Here is a 22,449-nt window from a genome sequence, read left to right as displayed (position 1 = left end):
TGTGAGTGATCCAATTTAGTTTATTTTGCTTAATTGTTTGGTATTTGCATTGGCATGCGTAAATGGTAATAAAAAATGGTAAATGATCCGTAGAAGTAGATAATGATGATTCACATAGTGAGATTTTGAAAATTTTGAAAGATACAAGTATTGGTATAGAGTCCCAATTGCCAATTTAAGTTGAAAGTGCAAATTCTCTAATGTTTAGATTAAGAGTTCAAATTGAACCCTCTTGGGTTTGTTTTGTTAACTTTTCCATAATATTTTAAATATTTAAAATAATATATTTTTAAAATTAAATTAAAAATAAATATTTATCAATTATATTAATATAAATTTAAATATTATTATAATAATATATAATCCTATATTCGAATATTATTATAATACAAAATTACATTTAATATAAATTTAAATATTATAATTATATATAAAAAATTATCAGACTTTGTCAACATTTAACACCAGAACATGTCAATCTACCACTGTGATTGCTTGTCGTATGTGCCTCCCATCATTCAAGTTTCAATATCAAGGACTTACGATGCATCATCATCATCGCCAGTATAATGCACGAAAGCTTACTATTTTACTTTAAAGAAGCCTAGATAAGCAGTGTACACTATAAATATATATGGGTGAATAGTGATGAATTTGTCATTTGTGAAGGGAAATTTCATGTTACATAGTGATGATAGTGATAAATTTTTTAATATCACAACATAACTTTTTATTCTAAATATATCACAGGTTCAATTTTTAGGACAAAAATATCTTTGACATTTAAATACTTTTTTTATCTCCCAGTCTAAATTCTCTCTCTAACGTCTCCCACACTCTCATTCTCACTCTTTCTTTCTCATTTTAATTTTGTAGATCTCAAAAAAATACCAAAATTTTAAAAAATATATGAATCTCCAAAGTTTTTATTAAATTTCAGTGTAGAGCATTGAAATTGCATCAATTTTGCACTGAAGAAGCATAGTTTCATGATTGCATCACTAAAACATCGAAACACCATCAATTTTGCATAAAAAAAAGTATTGTTTTGGCAAAAAATCAAGTTCTTATGATTGCATCGCAAAAATATCGAAACACTATCGATTTTGCATAAAAAAAGCATCGTTTTGGCCAAAAATCAAGTTCTCATGATTGCATCGCAAAAACATCGAAACACTATCGATTTTGTATAAAAAAAGCATTGTTTTGGCCAAAAATTAAGTTTTCATGATTGCATCGCAAAAATATCGAAATACCGTTGATTTTGCATAAAAAAAAACATTGATTTTGAATCGAAAAAACATCATTTTGGCCAAAATCAAGGTTTCATGATTGCATCGAAACACCATTGCAAAATCGATGGTGTTTCGATGCTTTTGTGATGCAAATCATGAAAACCTGATTTTTTGCCAAAACTATGTTTTTTCGATGCAATTTCGATACAATTTCGATGCTCTGCACTGCAATTTAACGAAAACTTTGGAGGTTCATATATTTTCACTCAAATGTCTGTTTTAGATTTTTTTTTTAATTTTGATATTTTTTCGAATGAAGGGTTGGTTGAGAAATCAGATACAAATGCGAAAGGGGTTACTGAAGACCGCCAGAGTTCAAACAAGTGTCCTCCCTTTGCTAATTTTAATTTAGTTTATGATTATTTTGTAGAAAACAATGTTGCATTTTGTTTATTTGGAAAGAAGAGAAAAGACAAGAAAAATGAAGAAAAGAAAGTGGCATTTTCAAAGAAAAGAAAGAAAAAAAATGATTTTTTTTGAAAGAAAAAGCTTAGCCCAAGGAGCCTCCCAACCGGCCCAAACTCCAGGCCCAGCCGCCTGCCCACACGTCCATGCCTGCCCAAGCCCGCCAGGCCCACACCCCTGCTCCCACCAGCAGCCACCAGGCCCTTTTGTCCAAGCTGCATTTCTCTTTTTTTGTCTCCCACTTGGCCCAGGTGTGCAACAACAAATAAACATCAACCGTAAGACCATTTTCAATTGTGCACAATATCCAAGCTTAACTTGTCACTTTGTCTCCTTTGCACCAAATTCCCATTTTTCAAACATGCACAAAAACACTACAACATTTACATCAAAATTACCATTTTTATTATTTCATGTTTTATTTTGGTTTAATCCTTGTTTTTAATCCCCAATGTAATTTACTTTTATTTCTTAGTCCCCATCCCCTCCTATATATAGGAACCTCATTTCAACATTTCACACTCCCTCTATTACACTAATTCTTCCATATCTCTTTATTTTTTCCATCTTTGTTCTTTTATTAGATTTTATGTATTTTTAGAGGAATAATTTGGGGGTTCCTCCTCCAAATTTTCCTATTTATGTTTGTAATTTTTTGATTTGTAATTTCTATTCTAGTTTCGAGTTTCTAATCTTTTTAAGATTATTAAGGTGATGGTGAAACAATATGTAACTAGATAGTATTTATGTTGTGTGTTGATTTCCCATTTTGTGCAATAAAGTTTATGAATTTTCTTCTTAAATTATTTTCTTTCATCTTAAATATCTTGTATTTTTTATTGTTAGAACATATTTACACTTTGTTCTTCATTAGTGCAAAAACATAATATTCTTTGTGTAAGATGTGTCATCAAATTATACACATCCAATGCTTAGAACAAAAATATTATGTTTTGCCTTATAAATAATGTTATTTGATTTTTTGTTGTTTCATTAGGTTGATTCACATTAAATACTTTGAAATTATACTTTTTTTAAAAGTGAAGACAAATCCTATCTTTTTAGAAGTAATTTGTGCTTAAAATTATAAATCTATTTGGAAAATGATAGTTTGATTAATTTCTACTATTAAAACTTGGGAATCAATATACTTATAGATATTATTGAACTTATATTTTGTGGATTCTATTATCTTAATAATCTTTCTCTTACAACTGGTTTACAATTTCTATCTTATTTATTTTTCTTGCTTTAATATCTTTATTATTATATTTCATTTTTATTTTCTTGATACAAAAATCTCATCAATCTTTGGAGCTAGGTTAGAATTTATAAATTTTGGTTTAAAATAGTTTTCTTTTTTATTTTAGACAACTCATTTGGGTTCGATCTAGCTTACAAGAACACTATACTTCATATATGATTCGTGCACTTGCGAGTTATAAATATTTAAAACATATTCGTTTTGGGTCCATCAGATCTCTAATGTACAAGGTTATTATCAAGCTAAAGAAGTTAAAGGTGGCTTTGAAAGAGTTTAATAAGCACTCAGTAGGGGATATTCAAGCAAAGGATTTGCAAGCTCAACAGAAGATAATGCATCTGCAGGAGGCAATCCAACAACAACCTTTTTGTGAACAGTTGATCTATGATGAACAAGAAGCCATGCATGAGTATAATGTGGTGCATACAGCTTACTTATCTTTTTTTGCATCAAAAGGCTAAGTTGAATTGGGTTAAAGAAGGTGATGCTAATACTGCCATTTTCCATGCAAGTTTTTAGGCTAGAAGGGCTAGAAATCGAATTTATTCAATAAAGGATATGGAAGGGACATGGGTGGAGAAACAAGATCAAGTAAGTGATGCTTTTTTGAATTTTTATAACGACCTTTTGGGTTCTAAAATGGCTGAGAGGAAGTCGGTTTTAACTAGGCTAATTTCCAACGGTACTGTAACACCCTAATCTCCAGGGACCGTTACGGTGTGCATTTAAACAATGCTAAACTTGCTAACCGAGTCATTAGGCCATAATCGTGTAACTAAGTATGATTAGCGGTTTATGGTTAAATTTTTTGGTTAAGATATAACGTTTCACTAAAACATTTACTGTATACATTGGGATCCAAAAACTATAATTTAAAGGTTAATTACAACAAAATATTTATAACCAGCCAACCTAAGTGGCAAAATAGGGTTTAACCTTAGTTCCTCTTTAAACCCTCGGTCGTGGTGGTTGAGCAGCCGCATATGTACACATCGCCACCTAAGCTCTCCAATTCAAGGATGGTCCAGTTTTCTTTTGCCTCTACCTGCACCACATAGCACCTGTGAGCCGAAGCCCAGCAAGAAAACTTGATATGCTCATGAACAAGTAATAACATGTTACTAAGTCATAATAGACATGTCTAGCAGTAAAAACCCTACTCATGCATGCAAGCAGGTACAATAAATATTTGTGAAGTCCTACGCTCTGAGTAGATGACTAATAAGTCATTCTTTGAATAGTTGACTAATTAGTCATTCTCTAAATAGATGACTAATAAGTCTATCTCGGATAGATGACTAATAAGTCTTTCTCAATCAGATGACTGATAAGTCCATCTCGATTAGATGACTGATAAGTCCATCTCGATCAAATGACTCATAAGTCTATCTCAGTCAGATGACTGATAAGTCCATCTCAGTCAGATGACTAATAAGTCTATCTCAATTAGATGACTGATAAGTCTATCTCGGTCAGATGACTGATAAGTCTATCTTAGTCTATCTCGATTAGATTACTGATAAGTCTATCTCGGTCAGATGACGGATAAGTCTATCTCGATTAGATGACTGATAAGTCTATCTTGATTGGACGACTGATAAGTCCATCTCGGTCAGATGACCGATAAGTCTATCTCAGTCAGATGACTAATAAGTCTATCTCGGTCAGATGGCTGATAAGTTTATCTCGGTCAGATGACTAATAAGTCTATCTCGGTCAGATGACTGATAAGTCTATCTCTGAGGTCTTATACCCTCCTAGCCATGTGACGTGTAGGTCACCTTAGTCTTTCCGGGTCTGGCTTTAAATAATTAACCTTTAGACTAGACAAGCGCTTTTAGTTTTCATCGAACTTGAGGTCGGTCCGGCATTAATGCTCATGATGATTCATTCAATGCTGATGTCGATTAGATCTAATCTTTATCGGCTTGCGTTAAACACGCTAAAACTGTCCTTGACTCATAAGTCAATGCCATACAACCAGTGCTCAGTACTACTGTCGAATTTGACTAGTAAGTCACAGCTTCAAAGTTAATACCGACACCATTGCCTATTCTGACTAATCAGTCAGTGCCATTCACAAGTGAGCAAGATTTTCTAAGCATTTGATATGCAATCAATGTCCACATTTAAACATTCAACATGCTTCAATAATAACCATGCATGTCACATACAGGGTGCAGTTTTCTTACCTCTGGTTCAAGCGAGAAATAACAATTGAACGACCCTTGAGAACGTTCGATCCTTTTGATTCCTTAGCGATCACCTAGTCATAACCAATTTCAATCTCCATTCATGAAAATCAACAATAAAAGGTTCTTGACCTAAACCTCACTCCTGGGACCCTGAATTGTACCCAAACGGTGAGTAGATTCGATCCCGAGCCTTAGGAATTGAAACCCTGAGCCCAAAACCCTCAAAGTGCCCAAAATATGCATCAGAGAAGGGTAGCGCTACAGCACTACCCCCTAGCACCCCAACGCTACAACCAGAGGAAATTTTCCCTGGCTAGTGTTATAGCGCTAGGACCAGGAATAATTGCCCTGGTTCTTCCCTCCATCGACTCCTCATTTCCAAACGTGAAAAACAAGCTTCCAAACTCCATTTAAACCCCCAATTGAACCCAAAAACCATCTACACATGACCTAGGCATCATAACCCAAGTAACCTTTGCCAAAAACCCCATTGTATTCTCAACTTTCCAACTCAAGAACCAAACTGAAAATCAAATGGAAACAGAGCAAGAACAAGAGATTATATGGTTAAAAACTTACCCCAAGCTCAGAACTACACCCTCTTTAATGGTGGAACACAACCCTAGTGTTGTGAAAATTAATATACGCAAGTATACGTAGTCACACAAGTAATAAAGTGATAAGTAAGATCGTCTCCACAGGGATTGCAAGTCAAATTTAGTGCAAAATCAATTATTTAACAATTTGGATTTTAAGAAAATAAATAGATTGGATGTTGTGAACTAAAATAAAATGATTAAACTGGAATCAAGATTAAAATATTGCTACAAACGCTGGAAAATTAACTGCAAGGAAAAGTAATCAAAGGACAAACAGACTTGAATAGCTAAATCACCCCTATGTTTTATCTGCCCAGTTGTTACAGCATTACTTCAGCAAAACGCACAGAGTTAACTAGAATTCCTTACAAGCCCATGAGATTTTTCCAAAACTCATGAAATAAGCTCTATCATCTAACCCAATATATTCCTATATTAAATCAGATTCAAGAACATAATTTAAGCATCAATTCTCAAAGTTATGCAAGGTAGTAAAATATTCCTATTCTACTTACTAAGAACAACCTAGAAAATGGGTGTTCTTTTGCATCATTCAAGTACCAACTACTAGATTTAACCTTTCCAGTATTAAATCTAACTTAATAACCTGCCATTGTTTCCAAACAACAACAGTAAATAAACATGAAGCTCACTTGAATGAACAATGACAATTTAGCTTAAGTAATGCATTCAAATTTAAAATACATGACAAAAGGGGTTTTTAACCATTCAAGTCTCAAAAGTTTAGCTCATAACTAAAGTAGCAAACATAAACCAAAATAGAAAATTAATATCCATGAGTGCTAGAATAGCTATGCAAAATAAGAAAATACAAAATAGAGAAGAAAGGAAGAAATGAGAACAAAGCCTAGATTGATGGTGTTGTAGGTTGGATCTTCTTGTCCTTATCTTCCTCATTCAATTCCTTGTGTTTCCTTCTTTTTCTTCTTCTTCTTCATGCTCTTTTTTTTTCTGCAACTTTTCTCCCTCTGTTTCTTGCTGAGTAAAAAATGATAGTCAGATGATAAAAATTGGTACTCTTCTATTTCAGCTGAGTCCTTTTCTTTAGGGTACTCTCTTTACCCTAATTAGCAAGCTCCTTTCCTTCTTTGGTCCCTCTCTTGCCACCTCAGCCAGCTGACTTAATTCTTTTAAATGGGTGCCACATAGGCGCTGAGATCAGTACATAAATGCAGCTGGCTTTTGTCCACGTCATCTGTCTTCTCCCCAGGATTGCTATGCGATTGGCCTACAGCAACGAAACAGCAATGCTCCCCTTTCAGACCCTTTTTCCTTCAGCTCCCTTTAATTCACTTTGGCATTTTTAAGTTTCCTTTCCTAAACAACACAGAACAGAAATTCACATAAAATAATTACAAATAATACATCAAATTACCGACTCTTAATATTGACTCGTTACCTAGAACAAAAGGGTGAAAATTAAACAGTTATTCACAGTAAACACACTTTCATTACTCTTTTCAACTTAAAAACAAGCTCAAAGATCATAAAAATAACTCTAAATCCTAGAGTTATCACCTAGCTTATCAAGACTTGACTCCCTAGCTTGGTTCCTCAAAAGGAGCTTCAAAATTAAAAGGAAAATGGAAAAGAAATGGTGATCAGTTGAGGAGAAGAAGATGCTTTATTTTGGTTAACTTCCACAGCCTTCTAATGGCTAAATATAACCTTAGGGTGAAAAGACCTAAATGCCCTCATGCCTAAATAAAACCCTTAAAAGCAACCAAGGGCAAACTCATCCTTTCTCCTTAATCTCGTTAATCATAATTAACGCTATCCAATTCCCATTATTTTCAATATTCTCAAATGCTAATAAATCACATCTCATTACCCTTTAATTCCCGGTAATGTTCTAATCCTCAAATTACCCCGAAACTCACCCTGAGCCCTGAAATTAACCCCGTTATGACCAGACCGATAACTTGCATGCACAGATTGTCTCATGCCGAATGGCTCGAACAAATCCACATTATAATGTGGTCTTATTCAAAATTCACCCACATGCATGAAAATACACAATTACGCCATCAACGAGCCAAATTACCAAAATGCCCTTATAATAAAGTGTGGACCCATATGCATGCATTTATCATCATATAATAATATAATTCACATAAACATGCATATAATTATTTAATGGCATAATAAATCAATTATGGCCCTCCCGGCCTCCTAATCAAGGTCTTAAACCTTATTAGGGATTTTGAGGCATTACATGTACAATTCTGAATGAGCAACAACAAAGATTAATGGTATAGTTTTTTTTCCAAGGAGGAGGTCAAAGAGGCAATTTTTAGTATTCTTGGTCATAAAGCTTCTGGTCCAGATGGGTTTAGTAGCTATTTTTACCGTGATAATTGAGATTTAGTTGGCAATGATGTGTGTGAAGCTGTGCTTTCATTTTTGCACTCGGGGAAGTTACTGAATGAAATTAATTCCACCATTCTTACTCTTATTCCTAAGAGTAAGTGTCCTGAATCAGTAAGTGACTTTCGCCCCATAGCGTGTTGCAATGTTCTTTATAAAGTTGCTACTAAAATGATTTGTGCAAGGTTGAGATTAGTGTTACCAATTTTATTAGCTCAGAAATAGAGTGGTTTTGTGAAAGGAAGATTCATTGCCTATAACATCATGGTCTGTCAGGATTTGGTTAGGTACTATGGAAGGAAGAATGCTAAGGCCAATAGCATGATTAAACTGGATCTGAGGAAGGCTTATGATACAATTGAATGAGGGTTCATTGAAGAAATGTTGGAAGCTTTTGCCTTTCCTAAAGAGTTTATTCAATTGGTAATGACTTGCATTAGAATGCCCCGGTTTAGCCTTATGTTTAATGGTACCATGCATGGTTTCTTTGAAGCCAAGAAGGGGTTACGCCAAGGAGATCCAATGTCGCCTTTGCTTTTTGTTCTTGGCATGGAATATTTGTCAAGGATAATGAGTAAAGTGGGTCAAAAAAATGAGTTTAAGTATCATGAAAGGTGTGCTGCTATTAAACTAAATCATCTTTGCTTTGCAGACGATGTGTTATTATTTAGTCATGGTGACTATAAATCAGTATATCTTATGCTACATGGGCTCAAAAAATTTTCTCAGACCTCGGGTTTATTTCCAAGTGTAGCTAAATTAGCCATTTATTGTTGTGGCATGAAGGAAGAAGAGGTTCAAAGATTGGTGGATTCTTCAGGTTTCATACGAAGTGCCTTACCATTTAGGTACTTAGGAATTCCCATCAGTTCCAAGCGGCTATCAGCTGCTAAAGTGAGATTATAATAGAGAAGATGGTGCAAAGAATCAGGGTGTGGAGTACTCGCCATCTTTCCTACGCTGGGAGAGTGACGTTAATCAACTCGGTTCTAATCACCATCCATGCATATTGGGCTCAAATAATGGTAATGTCAAAGAAAGTGCTTCACAAAGTGAATGCGATGTGTCGTGCTTTTTTATGGAAATGGGTGGCTGATTATGAAGGCCCAGGTCTTGTTTCTTGGGAGGAGGTTTGCAAACCGAAAAGTGAAGGAGGTTTGGGATTTAGAAGAACAATTCAGTGGAATGTTGCTGCAATTGGGAAATATGTTTGGTCCATTGCTACAAAGCAAGATAATTTATGGGTGGAGTGGATTCATAGTGTGTACTTGGGTGATTGGTGGAGTTATGAAGCTCCAACCAATAGCAGCTGGTATTGGCAACAAATTGTGGCTGTGAAGAACAAATTCAAAAGCTCATCTCAATTTCATCATCTAATGACAATTACATATCAAATAGCTCTGGGATACAAAACTTTACTCTCTTCCCATGGTAGATTGAGCTTACAGGAGGTTATTTGGAGTAGGTTGAATATTCCCAAACATAGTTTTATTGCTTGGCTGGCTATGTTGAACAGACTACATACAAAAGATAGATTATATAGATATAACATTAGTCAAGACTGTAACGCCCAACTCCAGGGACTGCTACAGTGCACATTGCAAACAGTGCTAAACTCGCTAATCGAGTCATTTGGCCATAAACGTGTAACTAAGTATGATTAGCGGTTTAGGGATTAAAAATCTTGGTTAAGATATAACGTCTCATTAGAACGTTTATTATATACATTGGGATCCAAAAAATATAATTTAAAGGTCTATTACAAGAAAATATTTACAACAGGCCGTTCTAAGCAGCAAAACAGGGTTTAACCCTAGTTCCTCTTTCAAACCTCGTCCAAGTATTGGTCGAGCAGCTACATATGTACACGTCATCACCTAAGCCCTTCAACTCAAGGATGGTCCAGCTTCCTTTTGCCTTTACCTGCACCACAAAACACCCGTGAGCCGAAGCGAGTTCAAACAATGCTGGGGTATCCAGGATAAGAAATCCTGCTCTTCTGATTGGATGACTATCAAGTCAATCCTAATCAGATGAGTGTTTCAACACTTTGAGGTTCTGATAAACCATACTGAGTGACCAAAAAGCAAGTCACTATGGGCTCAACACCCAAAGCCATGCATATGATGATCAAAATGATCATACAGAGCTTATAGCTCTGATCAGATGAGTGAATATCACTTTGAGGTCCTGTTAAACCATAATGAGTGACTGCCAAACAAGTCACTATAGGTCTCAGTGCCCATAGCCGTGTAACAACATCGTTACCTGGGCTTTCCTGCAATGGCTCTAACCAAATGAGTGGTTGATGGGTAGTCACAAGCTTAAATAGAAGAGTGGCTGCTGGGTAAGCCACTAGCCTTAACAGATGAGAGACTGATGGGTAAGTCTCTAACTTAACAGATGAGTGACTGATGGGTAAGTCACACAAGCGCTTATAATATTCATCGAACTTGAGGTCGGTCTGGCATTAATGCTCTTTAAGTCATTCAATGCAGATATCGATTAGATCTAATATTTTATGGCTTGCGTTGAACATGCTAAGGCCATCCTGACTTATGAGTCAGCACCATGTGACCAGTGCCCAGTACCACTGCCGAACCTGACTAATGAGTCACAGCTTCACAGTTGATACTAACACCTTTGCCAATTCTGACTAATGAGTCAGTACCATGCACAAGTAAGCATTGCCACCAAACACATGTCATATGTCGAATATTCAAACGTAGGCATTCAACATGCTTACTTAACAGTTGCTAGCATAATTATGATCATGCACAAACACAGAGACTCAAGCTCTGATCAATCTCATATTCATCATTCATGGCATGCCCTAATCACATGTTTCTCATGCATCACATGCATCACACTTAGTTGTCCAGCATGCCTCAATAATAATCATATGCAAATGAGCAAGATTGCTAAGCATTCATTATGCTATCAATGTTTACATTTAAACATCCAGCATGCACCATAAATAGCCATGCATGTCACACATGGGGTGCAGTTTTCTTACCTCGGGTTCGAGCAAGAATTAGTAAAAGAACGACCCTTGAGAACGATCAACTTTTAGTCCTTTAGCGGTCACCTAGTCATAACCAAATACAGGACACCATTAATAAAAATGATCAACATAGATTCCCAAACCAATATCTAGCCTCCGGGACATTATTCCACACTAAACCGGGTAATAGGATCGATCCCGAGGCTTGAAGCTAGCATTCCCAAGTCAAAAACCTATTTCTGGCCAAAAATGCCTCTATGGGCCGCGGCCCTCCCTAGCTGCGCCGCGGCTCGCCCCTCAGACAGAGGCTCATCTCCCCCAGAAAACCACGCAGGCCGCAGCTCACCATAGCCGTGCCGCGGCCCTTTACGCAAAACAGCAAGAACCAGTTTTCTTCCCCTGCGTTTTTCCTTGAAACCAACCTTCCAAACCAATCCCAAACATCATCCAAACACCCAATTCAACCCCTAAACTTCATCTACAACATACCCTCATCAAAACCCAAGTTAACACCAACCAAAACTTCCATTAATTCCAACTTTCCACAAAGAATTCACAAGCTGAAAGTGTAAAGCCAAAATAGAGTATACCATAAAACTAATGGCTGGAACTTACCTCAAGCTTGACTTGGATGCTCCGCATTGATTGAACCAAGGTCCTAAGTCCTCAAGCCTTGCTCTCCTAGCTTGTTGCCTCAAATTGGTTCTCAAAAATCAAAAGGAAGAAAGAGGAGAAATGGTGCATGGGTGAGGGGAAAGATGAGGATGATGATGCTCTGTTTTGATATGAAGGTTTCTACAACCTTGAGTTGATATAAATCTTAGGGGTGAAAAGACCATTTTGCCCCTAGGTTAAATAAAGGCTTCTAAAGACCCCCAAGGGTAAAAACGTCCTTTCCCGCCTATCTCGTTAATTATAATTAACACTCTCCATTTCCCGTTATTCTCAATATTCTCAAATACCAATAATTCTTATCCCGTTACCTTTTAATTCCCAGCAACGTTCTAATCATTTAAACATCCCGAGACTCACGCCGAGCCCCGAATTTAATCCCGTTATGACTAGACCGAAAACTTGCATTTCCATGATCGTCTCATGCCGAAAGGCTCGAACCAATCCACATATCATGTGGTATTATTTATAATTCACCCCATGCATGAAAATACACAATCATGCCCTCAACATGCCAAATTACCAAAGTGCCCTTATAATTAAAATTGAACCTATATGCATGCATTCACCATCATATAATAATATAATTCACATAAACATGTATATAATCATTAAATATCATAAAAAAATCAATTATGGCCCTCCCCGTCTCCTAATCAAGGTCCTAAACCTTATTAGGAAATTTGGGGCATTACAAAGGCAAACACTATTGCATTTGTGGGACTGCTGAAGAGACAATCAATCATCTGTTTTTTGATTGTTGCCTGAGTATCAGTTGCCTTGAAGATTTGAAGCATTGGTTGGAGTGGAGGGTGCTAGGTGTTGAGATGCTCCTGCTTCTTCGAAAGATTGAAAAGTCATGAACGAACAAGTTTCGAAGACAAGTGTGGGCTACAACAATGGCAGGTCTGATTTATGCACTTTGGAGAAATCACAATGAAGCTTTTTGGAATCAAAGAGTGGCTATGAAGAATTCAATTGTACAGACAATGAAAAGAGAAGTCAAATATAGAATTGGAAATATTATGCCTAAGAAAATTGGACAGGAAGATTTGATTTGGTTTGGAAAGTTGTAAAAAAAAAGATTCTTTGTGAGGTTAAAAAAAAAGTGCTGGGTTGTAAAGTTGGTTTTGACGAGCAATACACATATCTGATTTATCAATATATATATATATATATATTTATAATCCCAACAAATTATAGTTTTTGTGATTATAATATATTTAGTTACAAATAATTGTGTTGCGATTAAAAATAAATCTTTTGTATATAATATAATGAGTTTATATATATTTCCACAAAAGAAAATATAATGAGGAGTAATATATGTTTTGGTTATTACTAGAGAATTTGATTTATTTTTTTTGAACAATTCTCTGATGACATGATGTAAGCTGATTTAATTATATATGCACTTTTATTAATTTTGACAGCTGCTTAATTTCCATTTGTGAAAATATTTTAAGACTGAAATTCTTCATTGGTAGTTGCAAAAAACCAATGAATTTATTATCTTTAGTAGGCCCTTCGGCTTCTCTCTTACATTGTTCCTTTTGGACCATTTGGAAAGAGAACCATATTAATGAGTCATATTTCAATCAATATACATATCTAGGTTATTACTTTTACACTCCAATGAAGTAAAGCATATCTTCTTTAAAACTGAAACCCTTCCCGATAACACTTTTTTTTTGTTTCCAAAGCATAGAGGTATATATTTACGGTGAAGCGAGCTTCTTACGAAGTTTGAGTTTGTGACAGTAGAGTTAGGGGAGTTTAGATTAAAAAAATATAAAATTTAAGTATTTAAAATATTAATATTACTCTCAAATAAAATTAAAAAATATGACCCACTTAGAAATACAAACTTTCAAGTCCTTAAATATAAATTTACCAAAAATAAGTTAAATTTGACAATCTCATTCACACCAAACAAAATTCCATACCAAACACCCTCAATAAGTTTTTCTTTCATTTATATTTCATTGACGAATCTCCATCTTATATAATTGCAACTTTGGTTTTTAAAGGGGAAAAAAAAAGTGCAAAAGTACATAGTCTTTAGTAGTAGTACGTACGTATTAATAAAAGAGTGAACTAGAATATTGAAGTTGTAGCTTTGTCTTTGATTGTAGATTTTTTATTTTTTTAATATTCCCTTGTTCATATAAAAGCCTCACACATGCTAGTAGAAGCCAATTCATATAATTCCGCTTCCACTTCCACATGAAATAAAGCTCCTGTTCCTCCCTCATAAGAAGACCAAATTGATCTGGTATGCTTTTTCATTTTCTTCTATGATTCATTTATATATTATGTTTTGCTTCAAAAGAGTTTGCATTAACATATATATAGAATCTAATAAATTTTGTACTTCTTCTCTTTTGTTATGTTTTTTGTTTTTGTTTTTGTTTTCTCAATGGAAAGATCCAACATGGAAACAACACCAACAATGGACAGTGGAGAAGACATTGCTATTGATATTAAATCAATGGCAATTAACATAAATAGAAAGCTGTCTGGTAATTTAGTCATGTCATCGAGTTTTAGCATTTTCAGAATCCCAACCATTCTCTCTAGGCACACCAAAAATGCTTATGTACCAAATGCCTTTGCCATTGGTCCTTTCCACCGTAACAGTCCCTCCCTCCAACCCACAGAGAGGATCAAACAAAAATACTTGCGTGATCTTCTTTCGAACAATCCAAATTGTCCAACTCTTGACACATTGTTGACTGCCATTGACAAAATTCAAATGGAAGCTCGTGGGTATTATGCTGGACCCATTGAGATGAAAACTTATGAATTCGTAGAGATGTTGGTCCTTGATGGTTGTTTCATCATAGAGTTGTTTCGTAAAAATGAAGAGTTGTTTCGTAAGAATGAAGATTTGTCTCCCAGAGACAAAGAAGACCCAATATTCACCATGTCTTGCCTACTCCAATTTCTACACCATGACCTCATATTACTCGAGAACCAAATACCTTGGATTGTGCTTAACACTTTGTTTGACCTCACAAACCCTACACCCTCAAACCAAAAATCCCTTGTTCAATTGGCCATTGAATTCTTTCCTAGCCTATTGAGAACCAAAAATCCCATCTTGGATTTTTCAAGTACCGAGTTAGGTAAAAGCAAACACATTCTTGATCTGTTGAGGAATTCATTGATTACGAAATTTGATGAAAGACAAAAAATCAATCATGACTGGCAGCATATACGATCAGCTACAGGTCTCAGGGACTCAGGCATCACATTCAAGCAAAACACTAGAGCAGAATCTATCTTGGACATTAGATTTTTTTCCAAAACAGGTATCATGGAGATTCCACCTCTTCTTATTCAAGAAACCACAGAAACAGTGTTCAGAAATCTCATAAGTTTGGAGCAGTGTTGCCCTAACTACAAGCCTATAATCACTTGTTATGCTGTGCTCTTGGACAACCTCATTGACACTAGTGCTGATATTCAAGTACTCCAGAAGAATAAGGTCATCGATAACTGGTTGAATGTTGATGATGCTACCAAATTTTTCAACAGACTCTACATTGATACTTACGTCAAGGAAAACTATTATTTCAGTCTTACGAGTGAAGTGAACAAATATTGTAAACAACGTTGGAATATATATCGAAGAGTGCTTACGCGTGACTATTTCAAACACCCGTGGGCACTTGTTTCAGTCATCGCTGCCTCTGTTGTTCTTGTTCTTACGTTTTTACAAACCTTCTATGCCATAAAAGATTGATATAAGAAAGATTCGGCGTAAGCATATATCTTTATATATTCTTTTCCCTATCAGTGATACAATGTTGTTGTACCAAGGTATCATCTTTATATATTTTGTTTTTGTGGTGAGAAATATTAGTGCTTGCGATTTTGTAACATTATATATACATGTTTGTCTTTTGATAAAGAGAATATAATAAAATAAAGAGGGTTGATATTTGGTATTTGAAGGTGTCCTTACATTACATGAAGTGACAGATACCTATAATATTTATTAAATTCAAATAAGTGTGAGACTCGATATTGTTGCATCAATAACGACAAATGCCACCTACGGGTGGTGTTGGACACCACCAATACCTCATAGCAATTCTCTAAAATAAAATATCCTTTAAAAGTATTTTGATTGGGTTGAGTATTCACTATTTACTAGTAATTGTTGAATGTGTAGTATATCCTATTTAAATTTTTATTTTCACATTCAAAATTATTTGGAATATTTTGAAATTTGTGAGAAATCTCACCGGTAGTATAAAAACAATTTCTACCTAAATTTTTTCCATACATATAAACCGAATTTAATTTGTTAAGCATATACTGGGGAACAAATTTTAATATCATATATATAGGCCGCACATATAATCTAGCTAAGATAATAACTAGGCTCAAACTTAATTATAGACATTTAGTGTTATGAAACACAATTATTAATTAACAATCCCAATAAATGGAGCAAAGTTAAGGGTCGTAGTACAGTAAAATTAGGTTCTAGCGACGACATTAAAATTTTCGTCGTTGCTAGAGGTACTTTCAGATGAGGCGCCCATGTCTCTCCTATTTGGCACGAAACCAAATAAAAAAGCCCCAATTTTTTTTTCCTCTGTAATGGTTATTTTTCCTCTCAGACCCCAAACAACACTCTCTCCTCTCAGACCCCAAACCTCAAGCCCCACTCTCTCCTCAGATCCAAACCCCTCTCTCTTCGCTCAGACCTCATACCCCAAACCATGAGAACTCCAAACTCTCGGGCATCATCCTCTCGGGCCGATCTTCCTCTCGTGCAGCGGCGTCCTCTCAGGCAGCTCCATCATAGGCGCCGATCATCGTAGGCGGCATTCACAGGTATATATATATTGTTAATATATATATTTGTTTGTTTTATTGTAATATTGTTAACTTAATTTATATATATATATATGTGTATATAAAAGCCTTGTAGCATCTGCCTCTACGCTGAAGAAGTGCGCCTTATGTTCTACTTACATATTTGAGATTAAGAGAGTCATATTGTAGCGTGGTCTTGTTTTTTTCTTTGATCATAGTTGCTATTACTCTGTACTTACTATTATAAATCTTAGCTCCGTATGACGCTCAGCAGCTAGGTTGCTGCTAGCCTGCTTGAGAGCTTGCATGTTTTTGGCACCACTATGGCCTCTGACCATGTTTAATGGTAGTTGTTCTGAAGCTTGCCTATTTATGTGACTAATCCTCATCTCTGCTACTTGGTATCTGCATTGGGTGATGCCGTTTAGAAAAGTATTCTAAATTTGGATTCCAAGTGGACACATAAAGGGTTTTTCTTTCCATGGTAGTCTAATGTCAGATTTATGGCATTATTGGCAAATTTGTATTAATTGATATTTGTGTTTTGTCTGAACGTCATGTCCGTTGCTGGTTTATTGCTTATTAGCCTAAGCTTTGGAGACTAGAAGTTCCTTATGTACTATTAATTTCCGGACCTTGGTTCATCACATAACATGTGTTTAATCTTTTATATTGTTTGTCTATTGTTTGTGGAGTTATAGTAACAAGACAACGAATGATATATATATATATATAAATATATAAACTATGATCTGAAACAGCTCTGTGAATAATGGCAGGATGCGAAACCACGAGCTGTAATTTCATTGTGGAAAGCCAATTTGGAAGAACCGAAGTCACTCCAGACTGATCCATTCGTGTCAATTCTTGAGAACTTCGCTAGTAATTCCTTGATGCTATAAAATTTTCTCTGTATTTCTTTTTGTTGGTAACAAGTTTAGGAGTTATGTCGGATTTCATTTCTTGCTGTGTCTTTAATATGTCTGGTCTCTATGCATAGTACCAAGAGGCAGGAGGCGGAGAAGAAGGTGTAGGCGTCAAATGCTTAGTCGTAAGTACAAATTCAATAACTGTGAATTCTTCTGTAGAATAACTTAAGAAACTAGTGATTTATTAAGATGGTATTGCAATCAAGGGATTGCAGGGTACAGAAATGTTACAAGTGTGCGTGTACAACCTATCATAGTTTTTCTTGGGCTTAGTCATATTATTCTTTTTTACGTATAATTTACTTAGTGTGCTTCCTTTTCAGAAACACGCATTAAACTTGCTCCTGAAAAGGAAGGTGACTGGCAACAACTTCAGCAGTTCTGTAATCCATGCGAAGGAATTCCACAGGTACTTCAAATTTCCTTTACAGATCTTATTCTCGTCTATTATCTCTCTATTCTTTCTACCACATTATTACGTAAAAAAACTTCTCATGCCAAGTGTGAAAATTTTCATATGGTAAATAAGAGATCATATAGAAGAAATTGCTTACAGAAGTTTGCGATTAGATTGACTCAGACTCACACTCTTGGAATTCTGTTGGTGAATGCTTTTATTCTAAATAAGTTGCTTAGGTACTGTAACTTTTATGGATTTCAAATTTGACGACCTCTATACTATGGATTTCTGAAGCTTTTAAGGTGGACTCTAGTAGAGTACTATAAGTGGTGCCTTAATCTTACCGTAGCTTTAGTTCATTGTCTTGTTCTGCTATTCTGAGATATAAACAACTTGCTACATTTGTATTCTGTCCTAATTTAATTTTCATTTTTATGGTCTTGCTTGAACCACATAGTTCTAGTTAAGGTTATATATATATATATGTATGTATTGTGTAGGGACGTGGCATAAAAATTTAGTCAAGGAAAGGAATGTGTATTGAAGATCACATATTGGGATTAGTAATCATAAGACATCACGTTACTTATTGTCAAAAAGAAATACAAGCTAGTCTTCTCTTCTGAATTAAAAGACTCAAACTGTGTTGAGGGTTGGAGATTTGATGTTAGATTTTGGAGCATTATGCCAAGCCTTTGGTTGAAGTCTTTGATCATTTCATTTATCTTTTCCACACATTGTGATGATTCGTTGGTCTGATGTGTATTGCATTAATATAGTATTGCATTGGAAAGTTCTAATGTGTGAAGTTTTGCACTCAATATTTTTTTCAAAAGTCAAATTATAAAAGAATAACATTATCTTAATGACAAATTTGTGATTTAAAATAATGAAGGGAAATTTGTAACTAAAAACTTATCATCATACATACATGTGTCATTATGCTACATCATTTCAGATCAATAATTGTACCACAACTTCTACATAACTAAAAGCTCTGTTTTTATGTGAAATCTTTGAAATCTCATTAGTTTTTTTTATGCAATCAATATTTATGTACTTTGTATCTGGAAGTATTCTTTTGGTTGTTTTATATGTTTAGGATTAATTAGGTGCCTATTTTGTTATATGATTTATTTTAAAGAGTGTTATTAGTTGGTATGTTGAATTTTTTAGTTAGAAATGTATATCTGTTTGAACTTGGTTTCTAATCTATTTATATTTATAGTATTAATTTGGTTTCAAATTTGATTGTTTCAGATTGATTGACTTATTGGATTGGTGGCTTTGAGTGTTTCAGACAATTTGGATTGGCGACTTTGACGTATATTATTATAAATCATGTTGATTAAATCTCTAATAATTTGAAATCTCATTAGTTGTTTTTTATGCAATCAATTTATATGGACTTTGTATGTTGACCTATTCTTTTGAATATTTTATTTGTTTAGGATTATTTAGGAGACAATTTCGCTATTATTTATGAGCTCTATTTTGGAGAATGATTTATGATTTATTTTTAAGAGTGTTATTAGTTGGTATGTTGAGTTTATCTGTTAGAAATGTATACTCTTAATTTTCCGTTATAAAAATAAAGTGTCTAGAATAGCTTAAAACTTGTGGGAAACATTTAAAATAAATAAGTTTTAATATTTTTTTAAAACTTCTATATTGTTTGTTAAAAATAATTTTAATAAATGTAAAAATAATTTTTAATAATTAATAAATAATGTGTATACCTCACGTGAATCTTAAACTTAAATTTCTATTAAATAATTTTTAATAGTTGCATAAAATAATTTATATTATATATATATATATATACATATTGTATGATAAAGTGAATCTATTGAAGAACTTATAGAAGATGGAAAAGCTGGAATTTTCTTATCCATGAAGGAAACATATAGGGTCTCATGTGAATACTATTGTTTTACTGTTTAAAGCTGGTCGACAACAATTAGTTCAAAGATTAGCTACTCATTTATAGCTACATAGCACATGGGCTTGTATAATTTTTGTTTCTCAAAAATCAAGTACAACTTATTTATTATATACATCTTTCCCCCAAAATTTATCCTTTTCCTATCCTTTATTAGAGTTTGATTAAGATGAAAAAGTTAAAAGAAAGCTTATTAATCATGAATGCTTAACTTGTTTAAAAGCTTATTATAATGATTTTTGGACACGACATAATTAATATTTATATATAATTATGAAATGTGCTAATTAGTTTTAATTGCATTAATAATAAGTAGACCATGACCTTGCAATGATGATTAAAATAAATGTAATAAAACAAATAAATGTAATTACTAAATAATATTTAAAATTAAAATTAAATTGATTATTAATTACTTAATTTATTAATTAATAAACTTTAATATAATAAGTTATTGATAATTTATTTGTAAAACATCATAATTCATTGAAAAAATAATAAGACATCATAATTATTATAAAACATATGATAGATTGTTTTTATCACATAGTGATAAATTGTTTTATTATTTGTACTCACGAAAAAACCTTAGCTCCGTTTGGGGAGGGTGAGTTCTTTACCCTTATAGAATGGAGTGAGAAGGTGGATTAGGATACACACAATGTTTTTTATCAAGCTAGATGAATATTATAGTGATGATTAAGTTGTAATTTTTGCATTCAAAGATTGTTTGCACTTATTATTTATGCATTTTTATATTATTTATGTTTATGTTTATTTGTCAACATTTTATTATATGCACACACACATATATCATTATATTTAAATATATTAGATATGTCTCCTGTGGTAATGTGACATCACTGAGGTGATGGCAGGGCAGATCCTCTGCGAGATCCAACACATATAGAGGCTGACTGTGAGAGAGGTAATTCATGCACTATCCACTATAGATGTATAATTTAATATTATGCACTTGTAAAATAATAGTGACTGCAATAAAAAGGCACGACATCAACAAATGGATATCAACCCGAGAGGCTAGGGCTGCCTTAGGTAGACTATTACTCATTGAGTGGGATGTTCGAGGAAAGACGTATAAGAAAATTGGTGAATATTCCCACCATTTGTCTCGGGAGATCGGCCTTCTCATTTGACAATATGTCGATCTCGACTACGATTACTGGGATAAAGTACCAAAGGAAGTTAGGGATCGAATACTTCCTCGTCTACAGAAAATTTATTTCCTACTTTTTATATTTTGTTGACTTTAATATTAAATTTGACTAATTAACATAAATTTAGAATGATTTATTCGATATTGGTCTCACTCGCTATGGGGCAGAGCACCGAAGTGGCATTCTTCTTGGCATTCAACGATCTTGCGCTGATCGTTACTCAGAATGATTAATCTACTCACATAAAGAAGCATGGTCGGAGACATACTCCTGATGGTGTGGTAGAAGAAAAATGGAAGAAAGCACTTGATTATTTTGATCGGCCTGAAGTGAAGGTAAAATTTCTTTTTAATTTAGTTTTGTTAATATAACATATATATAATTAACACAATGTCATTTTGTAAAAGTGCTCTGAGATTAACGCTGCAAATCGAGCAAAACAAAAACAAAATAGGTTCCAAGGATCGCAGTCTACGCTAGCTCTTCGTTATAAGAATGTTTTTTTTTTGTTAAATTTTAAAAAAAATCATATATTTTTATTAACTTTCTCAATAATTTTCGTATTTTAGTGCGATATGCAAACTGGTCGTCTCTCAGGCATCCCATAAATTTGGATGGATACCAAATATAAAGAAGGGAGAGGTTGGGTCAGTCAAGTAGCGCGTGATGACTATGTAAGTAATTGTATATATTTCTTACTTTGCTTGTAAATTTGTAATAGTTATATTAAAAATTCAATAATACAGGAAAAATTGATGGAGGTACGTCATACTCAACAGACACAATCTTCTACGACCACCTCTAGTGTGAGTATTGCCACAATAGAGGAGGACGACATTGCCCTTGTTGAGACAGTCTTTGGACGTCGTCTGGGCCATCAGACATGAGACAGCCTCGAGCGAATCTTGCAACCAAGTCCTGTCTGATGGCCCCGACGGCGTCCAATGACTGTCTCAACAAGGGCAATGTCGTCCTCCTCTATTGTGGTAGTACTCACACTGGAGGTGGTCGTAAAAGATTGTGTCTGTTGAGTGTGACGTACATCCATCAACTTTCCCTGTATTATTGAATTTTTAATATAACTATTACAAATTTACAAGCAAAGTAAGAAATATTTGCAATTACTTACATAGTTATCATGCGCTACTTAACTGACCCAACCTCTCCCTTCTTTATATTTGGTATCCATCCAAGTTTTTGGGATGCCTGAGACATGGCCAGTTTGCATATCGCGCTAAAATACAAAAATTATTGAGAAAGTTAATAAAAATATATATGTTTTAAATTTAACAAAAAAAAAAACCTTCTTATAACGAAGAGCTGGCGTAGACTGCGATCCTTGGAA

The 22,449-nt window shown here is 34.3% G+C and overlaps 1 protein-coding gene and 1 long non-coding RNA gene across 2 annotated transcripts; both read left to right on the top strand.

The window, feature by feature from the left end:
- Window positions 1–14,036: 14,036 nt before the first annotated feature.
- On the top strand, window positions 14,037–15,767 carry LOC133815811 (UPF0481 protein At3g47200-like). Its single transcript, XM_062248604.1, has 2 exons — window positions 14,037–14,097; window positions 14,250–15,767. The coding sequence occupies exon 2, from the start codon at window positions 14,257–14,259 to the stop codon at window positions 15,568–15,570; it is 1,314 nt and encodes a 437-aa protein (XP_062104588.1). The 5' UTR covers window positions 14,037–14,097; window positions 14,250–14,256; the 3' UTR covers window positions 15,571–15,767.
- A 1,767-nt stretch (window positions 15,768–17,534) lies between these two features.
- LOC133815810 (uncharacterized) lies at window positions 17,535–19,450 on the top strand. Its single transcript, XR_009884844.1, has 3 exons — window positions 17,535–17,706; window positions 17,908–17,993; window positions 19,245–19,450. It is a non-coding gene; the product is annotated as an uncharacterized LOC133815810 (long non-coding RNA).
- Window positions 19,451–22,449: the final 2,999 nt, after the last annotated feature.

The sequence above is a fragment of the Humulus lupulus genome, chromosome 2, assembly GCF_963169125.1.
Source record: "Humulus lupulus chromosome 2, drHumLupu1.1, whole genome shotgun sequence".
In the NCBI taxonomy this organism is placed as follows: Eukaryota; Viridiplantae; Streptophyta; class Magnoliopsida; order Rosales; family Cannabaceae; genus Humulus; species Humulus lupulus.
Note: the sequence above shows the minus strand (reverse complement) of the source record. Positions and strands in the feature narration are given on the sequence as shown.